Source organism: Anastrepha ludens, chromosome 2 (genome assembly GCF_028408465.1).
Source record: "Anastrepha ludens isolate Willacy chromosome 2, idAnaLude1.1, whole genome shotgun sequence".
NCBI lineage: Eukaryota > Metazoa > Arthropoda > Insecta > Diptera > Tephritidae > Anastrepha > Anastrepha ludens.
The window spans coordinates 50735288-50743444 of NC_071498.1; the positions used below are offsets into that span (position 1 = coordinate 50735288).

The following is an 8157-nucleotide window of genomic DNA, read 5'->3' on the forward strand; positions in this document are numbered from 1 at the left end:
TGAAAGTACTTTGCTTGTAGAAATATGAGCTCGAACTTATCAATGAATTTGTTTTTGTTGTGCTTTTTAATATTTGAAACTGTTCAGCGCCGTCGCGGGTAAATAATCATGGCCGCTACAACTGCGCCTATGAATGCATTTTGTTCTTGTAGTCGCTAGGCTTAGAATTTTGGTTTTGGAAACATACGCATGCAGAGGCATAAAGTGAGTGTGTGCGGTTATATGTACATAGATATGTACATATATACGAATATGCATTGTTTTGCTTAGAATAGAAACATCTACGTACATACATTGTCCCAACATATGTATTCCTATAAGAACACATCCAAATGTATATGTAACCGCATACTGTTTAGATGAGTTTTTTTTTTTGCATATATGAGGAATATGTTTGCATATGTTTGTCTATTTGCTGTTGAATTTTTTATATGTAGATACGCATATGAGCTGTGTTATAAGGCATGTCAAGACTTTTTTCTGCCCACATAAATACAATAATTTAAAGAGTAAACATATTGTTGAATACTAAGCCTTGATGTAAATGAATGGCTTACAAAATTAATTTCTTATGTGAATATTTTGAAAAGAATTTGATATCAATACAATTAAGTTAATTAGATACTTAGAATTTCACATTCATGCATGCTTATACTTAGAATTAATTTATATGAATTGGGTATTTTTTAAACAAAAATTGGGAGTTTTTAGTTTCCACACCATCATTGAGGTTAGTATTTAGTGTGCGGTTGGCCAAAAGCCTTATATCACTCGTAAACACCTACATACATATACTAAAAATAAGCACAATTCGTATGAAATATGTACATAAATAACCAAAAAATTTAAAAATTTATATGTAAATGAAATTATTTAAAACTGATATACAAAAGTAATTTAATAATAATAAAGTAATGAACCCGAAAAACATAAGTTATAGTTAAAAACTTGACATATTGCGATTTTTTAATATAACACGGAAAGTGGGTAACAAAAAAAAAAATTCTCAAACAACGAACAGAAAAAGTTAAAGCAGATTACCTTTAATTGTTGTAAAATATCTCAAACTCAAATTCAATTCCCCTTACCTACGCTTTTCAACCATAGAATATTTACGTATATACAAATTTACATAAGCCAACACACAGTTTTCAATAAAATTACATAATGTACATAAGACTAATTAAAAGTAGAAGTCGAAAAGGATATAATGGGCTATGGATTCTACAAACTCACTTCAATTCCAATTATTATATTTCAATTGTATTAATTTTAAGACAAATAATTGTAAACATTTCAACACGTCATTTCTCCATTAAGCAAAAACGAACTGTTTTCGTTAGTGTTTTTGGCGCGTTTCTTCTGGCAGCCTGCCAGCTGTTCAAAATCCCATAATGTGTGAGTGCTGCCAAGTTTTGAAACGTGCTCATGGGCGAGCTCTCTCTCAAAATGAAAGAGTTTCCCATCTTATTGTCTATGTGCAAAATGCCGACGGCAAATAAGCATGAACGAAAAATGTACAAGTCTGCTGTTATTTTGTTTTGCCTAACACCGAGGCATGGCAGAATGCTATATTTAAATCTGTTGCCTGCGCTCCGCTAACACCGAAGGATGGCATTTTACATTTCAATCCAAACGCTATATTTAATTCTGTTGCCTGCGCTCCGCTATGTTAACTCTCTTCTGTTAACTTTTCCAAGGCCGTGGTGAAATAATAAAAATTTCTTACCCGCGTTTTGTTAGCACTTGGCATTTAACGTGCTCATTCGTTCCTGAATTTACGTTCTCTGGCAGAAGTGGTGGTATCTTGTGGGGCTAATTTTAGCTGCGTTAGTGAACGGAATATTAATTTACATGAGACATTTGTTTTTGGCGCGAAGCCTTGAATTAAATACATTCACAATTTGGTTACATTGCCTTTGTGATTCATTATTTTATTTTAACAACTCTGCAAAAAGTAAACCAAACCACCGTGAACTGTCCGCTGAAAAAGCTCATTCTCTATCTTTTTTTCGCTCAATTCTTTTCACGCTGACATTCGTAAATATTTATCAGCTGTCACGAACCAAGTCAATGTGCTTCAGATGCATTTTTACAGTTTCTTTCGCGGGAAGAAGTTTCAAAATTGTTAAAATTTTAGTAATTTCCATAGTGAATAGTAATGACTTTTGAACAAGGAATACAGCACACAATCGATGGGAATTTTTGTCGACTGCAAATTGGCTTATCGGCTAAAAAGACAGCTTCGGTCGACGCTGGGGATGGCGACGCGAAGCAATGCAGCTTAGCGAATCGCTGTAATTGTGACATTTTCATAGAAGATCACAATTTTTTTATTTATGCGGATACGCAGTTACAACGGTGCGTAACCATTTTAAGTAATACGAAGCTGTAGCATCAAACGCAATCTGTTTTCTTAGGTTCCATCTATCAGAGCGTCAATTCGATACCAAAGATATGAAAAATTTAATAATCAATTTCAATACCAAAACGTCCAGCTACGAAGTCGATTTGCCTTGTGTAACGCCAAACGCTGAGGAACAAATAGCGCTTCCCGAAAAGAGTGATGTGGAGAAAAAGTTTTCGGAACGGATTCTGCCGCCTTCACTTGAGTTGTGGAAGTTGAAGCGCATAACAGATAGCTGCCACCTGCAAGTGGATAAGACTGGTGAACTTTTGAAGTTTATAGCAGACTTTGGGTATGGTTTTGCTAGCAAATTCAAAGGAAATCTCACTGGCGTAGTAAGTTTAGTTAATAAATACTTGCAGGATTTACTTAACTATCATATTTCAACTTTTTGTGTTACTTAAGGATGGCCTCTCTGCTGTAGCTCGTATGCCTGAACCGCATGCGGTTAGTCCACTACAACGTAGCATTGATCGTGAAATAGATGAGCTGAAGAATTTTTCACGTGATGAGTACAAATTAAATATCGTAGAGTTGCAGGTGCCTGAAGGACATGAGAATCCAATGAAGTACATCAGTAACTTTAGAGGTACATAACTATTAAAATGTATTCCGCGGAAAATGGGAAAACGCAATACAAATACTTGTTTTGTTAAACATCCCATGGATATTAATATAAAGTTCACAACTATCTTTACATTACACCTTTCTCTGTGCTTTAGTTTTTTTGTATTAAAAAATTACATACTACATATAAACTTAAAAACTTTTCCCCTTTCCTAGATGATAAACTAACGCGCGATGAAGAATGCCTATTGCACAATTTGACTCGCAAGTCACAAGAAACTTCACTGTCCTACAAATACGAACAGACTGAGGTCGACTGTGGCCTTATAAGCATACTATTAGCCATTTGCTACGATAAACGGTAAGCCATAACTATTATGAAATAAATTAATTATGAATTGAGATTAATGTTTTGTTTTTCATCAGTTCCACATCAAATGAACCAACTTGCGAAAGTGCATGGACACGCAGCATACTCTCGGCCACGCTAAGCTACTTTGAACCTTTCGAGAGCATTAAAGATGTCGTTGTCAGTTTTCTTCGCCGTTCGCTGATTTATCCACTCTACCGTAATTATGATTTGGGACGTGTGTGTGTGCAAGATGCTATTGATGGCTTACAAAAAAATCCTACTTGGGTATTAAAACAATTGCTACAAACGCATGCGATTTTTGCCAGTAGTGATGGCAATCAAGAACTCTTTAATCGTTATTATATTGAAGATTATATACGGTACATTGCCGATAGTAATCGTAGTGGTCAGACGCATTTACAGCTATTAGCACGAAATTTAAAAAATGTCCTGCTAGATGTGTGTAAAAAGCATTTACGTTTAGAGTTGGGAGAAATCGAGACTGAATTGTTGAAAGAATTAATCACAGATATTAACTTGGGCGACACATTAACCAGCGAAGAGGAAGGCGACGATGATACAGAGGACGCTGACGAGGATGAAGACGAAGATGATGAGGATGTTGATGATAACGACGATGAAGATACCAATGATGAAGGTGGCACAGAGAGTGGCGAAGATGCTAGTGATTCATCATCGACAACAACTACGTCATCCTCCTCTACAAGTGATACAGAGCAGAATAGTGTAATCGAGCAATGCAAGGAGGTTGTGAATGTTTCAAAATCATAGATTTTTAGTCTTAAGAGAATTCCAAATTTGGTATAAGTGGATATATGTGGTTTTATTCTTTATATATATGTATGCATGCATTCTCCAACTTCAGGGTATAAGAAAATTCATTATCTACTTTTTTTCATTCATTATCAGATTTTTTGTTTTTATATAATATACATACGTACATAAGTGAGGCTTGAAAATCCAATAGCATTTCCATTGTGCATATAAATAAATGCTTTGAGCATCTTAAATGAACTGCGAAATAAATTTGGTTATTCGTATTGTAGCTAGTCCATATAGTTGCGTAGCTTACATGCATTTAATGGTTTAGTGGAGTTGGGGGGTATTGAGTGAACAGAAATTCAAAATGATTAACTTGGGATTAGTTTTTGTGACAATTTCAATCTGCGTACACTTGGTCTTGCCATAAATTCTGTGACAAATTTTACCATGCATACAGCGAGCGCGAATATGTAGAAAAAAGTTCCGTTATTTTTGCTTTTGTCCGTATGCATTGTCTACTCATAAATGATACTCAGTTTTGTGGTTAATTTCGTTTGTTAGCAATGAAGTGGGAAGCTAAGGAAATCGCATTGTAGCAAAGTGCAAGTGAAAGTTACGAATTGCTGAAAAAACTTAATATTTCGAGAATACTTGCCTAATGGGCAATAAATCGTTTTTCCCAAACGTCTGAAGTGACAGACAGAAAAAGAAGTGGTCGTTCTCTCCTGAGTGGAACCAGTGCAGCCATAAAAGCCGTTCGAGAAAGAATTCGCAGAAATTCCCTTACGAAGCAGAAAATCTCGTTCAGGAAAATAAATGTACCGACCATATCCATGTCAAGACTAATTAGAGATGATCTCCACATGAAAGTTTTCCGTCGCTCAACTGGTCACCTTTTGACAATGCACTTGAAAAAAATTGGACTCGACGGATGCAAGCAGCTTCTTTGGTGGCACGCGGTCAACGGCCATGAAAATACTCTTTTCACAGATGAGAAAATGTTCACTGTTGAATCAGTTTTTAATAAGCAAAACGACAAAATCTTTGCTAAAACTTTAAAAAAATGTTATTCCAAATGTTTTACTTGACCACCATCCAATAGTTTTCTGAGAAGTGTCTTGTAAAGGCTCACATCTCTTCATTTCAGCGGAAAAGAGGTTAAGACCGGGACAAAAGTGTACCAAGAGGATTTCTTAGAAGGCGTGGTGAAGCAGTTAAGCAGTACTCTTTTCAATGAAGCGCATAGGATCTTCCAGCAAGCTGCCGCTCCAGCTCATAAGCCAAAAACCACCCAGCGGTGGTTAAAAAAACATTTTCGATTTTCAACAATTTACAGTTTCTGGTCAGAATTGGAGAATATGGCCTGTCGAAGGCCTCATAGAAATTTTGAGTGTTCAAAAAATTTTTGATTCGAGCAGCGACGTCAGTATCCATGGAAACTGTGCGTACTGCAATAGCTGAATGGCCTAATCGTTTGAATGTTTGTGTAAAAGCAAATGGTGGCCGTTTCGAATGAAAATGAAAATTTTTCTTTATTCATATTTATATGATTGAATAAAACTAACTAAATTAATGTAATTTCATAACTATAACGGACAAAACTTGTAACAAAACTTATGGCAGAACTAAGTATATACTATATACATTCTGTCAAAAAATTATCGGGAATTATTCATTTAAGGGGTTATATACAGTTAGGACTTTCAAAAAATCGATTTATTTATTTATTTTTTTCTTAATGTACATACAATATATTTAAGAGTGCACACGGAAAATTTAATATCTTTCCGTTGAATATTTTCGAAGCAAATTTGAAAAGGTGTTTCAGAGTGCTTGTAAAGCGCCTTTAAAACTTGAAACACGTTTTTTTAAAATAGTGTTTTCAAAGTCGGTGACCAACATTACTCGAAAACGGCTAAACCGATTAGTCTCAAATTTTCGCACAAGCTTCTAAAATACATTTTTAGTAATTAATCGCAGATTTTTTTCTCACCGATAAATATATTTTTTTATAAGCAATTTAGGGCTGAAATTTTGGTGAAAAATCTATGTTTTTTGAGAAATCGCCATTTTGTCAAAAAAATTTATTTTGCTTATTCCTTCGATTAATTACTAGATTTAACATTACTTTAACGAAATCTGTTTCTCTTCTTCTTAATTGGCGCGATAACCGCTTACGCGATTTTGGCCGAGCTTAACAAAGCGCGCCAGTCGTTTCTTTCTCGTGCTAACCGGCGCCAGTTGGACACACCAAGTGAAGCCAAGTCCTTCTCCACCTGATCTTTCCAACGCAGAGGAGGCCTTCCTCTTCCTCTGCTACCACCAGCTGGTACCGCATCGAATACTTTCAAAGCCGGAGCGTTTGTATCCATTCGGACGACATGACCCAGCCAACGAAGCCGCTGGATCTTTATTCGCTGCGCTATGTCTATGTCGCCGTAAAGCTCATACAGCTCATCGTTCCATCGCCTGCGATATTCGCCGTTGCCAACGTGCAAAGGTCCAAAAATCTTACGCAGAATCTTTCTCTCGAACACTCCAAGCGTCGCTTCATCGGATGTTGTCATCGTCCACGCTTCTGCGCCATACGTTAGGACGGGCATGATGAGAGTCTTGTAGAGTGTTAGTTTTGTTCGTCGAGAGAGGACTTTACTGCTCAGTTGCCTACTTAGTCCAAAGTAGCACTTGTTGGCACGAAATCTGTTTAGTTTTTTAATTTCAGAGGATCCTGTTCAGAGATATAGTAATCACCGCAAAACGTCTTTTTTGAGAGGAGCTCCCGGAGATCAGCTGTAGTTCCTTTGCAAATAAATATCTTATATATAAAATAAAGTCAACTTTTTGTGTGTGTTCGCTAACCGGCCGTGTCTTTGCACCGAATTAAATCAAACTTACACACATTGTTAAGTAGGTATTGAAGATGGTTTACGTATAGTTTGGATGCCTATTGGTGGATAGGGCTCGAGATATAGGTCAAAACGTGGACCCGGGTAACCTTCGGATGTGTATGTACAGTATGGGTATCAGATGGAAGCTGTTGGTGAATGCTTTAGTTCAGAGTATTTTTCATGCCGCTCCGTGACTAGGGTCTCGAGATAGAGACCAACACGTGGACCCTAGAATGTGTTTGTACAATATGAATATCAAATTGAAGCTGTTGGTGAATGCTTTAGTACAGAGTATTTTTCATGCCGCTCCGTGACTAGGGTCTCGAGATAGAGACCAAAACGTGGAGCCTAGAATGTGTTTATACAATATGGATATCAAATGGAAGCTGTTGGTGAATGCTTTAGTACAGAGTATTTTTCATGCCGCTCCGTGACTAGGGTCTCGAGATAGAGACCAACACGTGGACCCTAGAATGTGTTTGTACAATATGGATATCAAATTGAAGCTGTTGGTGAATGCTTTAGTACAGAGTATTTTTTATGCCGCTCCGTGACTGGGGTCTCGAGATAGAGACCAAAACGTGGAGCCTAGAAGGTGTTTGTACAATATGGATATCAAATGGAAGCTGTTGGTGAATGCTTTAGTACAGAGTATTTTTCATGCCGCTCCGTGACTAGGGTCTCGAGATAGAGACCAAAACGTGGAGCCTAGAATGTGTTTGTACAATATGGATATCAGATGGAAGTTGTTGGTGAATGCTTTAGTTCAGAGTATTTTTCATGCCGCTCCGTGACTACGGTCTCGAGATAGAGGCCAAAACGTGGAGCCTAGAATGTGTTTGTACAATATGGATATCAGATGGGAGCTGTTGGTGAATGCTTTAGTTCAGAGTATTTTTCATGCCGCTCCGTGACTAGGGTCTCGATATAGAGACCAAAACGTGGAACCTAGAATGTGTTTGTACAATATGGATATCAAATTGAAGCTGTTGGCGAATGCTTTAGTACAGAGTATTTTTCATGCCGCTCCGTGACTGGGGTCTCGATATAGAGACCAAAACGTGGACCCTAGAATGTGTTTGTACAATATGGATATCTAATTGAAGCTGTTGGCGAATGCTTTAGTACAGAGTATTTTTCATGCCGCGCCGTGACTGGGG

At 37.1% G+C, this 8157-nt stretch overlaps 1 protein-coding gene across 1 annotated transcript; it reads left to right on the forward strand.

Moving 5' to 3' along the window:
* Window positions 1-2046: 2046 nt before the first annotated feature.
* LOC128857610 (protein SHQ1 homolog) lies at window positions 2047-4418 on the forward strand. The gene is made up of 5 exons (XM_054093363.1): window positions 2047-2361; window positions 2421-2742; window positions 2813-2996; window positions 3191-3335; window positions 3401-4418. Exons 1-5 carry the CDS (start codon window positions 2162-2164, stop codon window positions 4116-4118), a joined length of 1569 nt encoding a protein of 522 aa, XP_053949338.1. The 5' UTR covers window positions 2047-2161; the 3' UTR covers window positions 4119-4418.
* The last annotated feature ends 3739 nt before the right edge of the window (window positions 4419-8157 follow it).

Coding starts and splice junctions, on each gene's coding strand:
- LOC128857610 (XM_054093363.1), top strand. CDS start 2,162: ATGACTTTTGAACAAGGAATACAGCACACAATCGATGGGAATTTTTGT. Junction 2,743..2,812: donor AAGGAAATCTCACTGGCGTA/GTAAGTTTAGTT, acceptor GTGTTACTTAAG/GATGGCCTCTCTGCTGTAGC. Junction 3,336..3,400: donor GCCATTTGCTACGATAAACG/GTAAGCCATAAC, acceptor GTTTTTCATCAG/TTCCACATCAAATGAACCAA.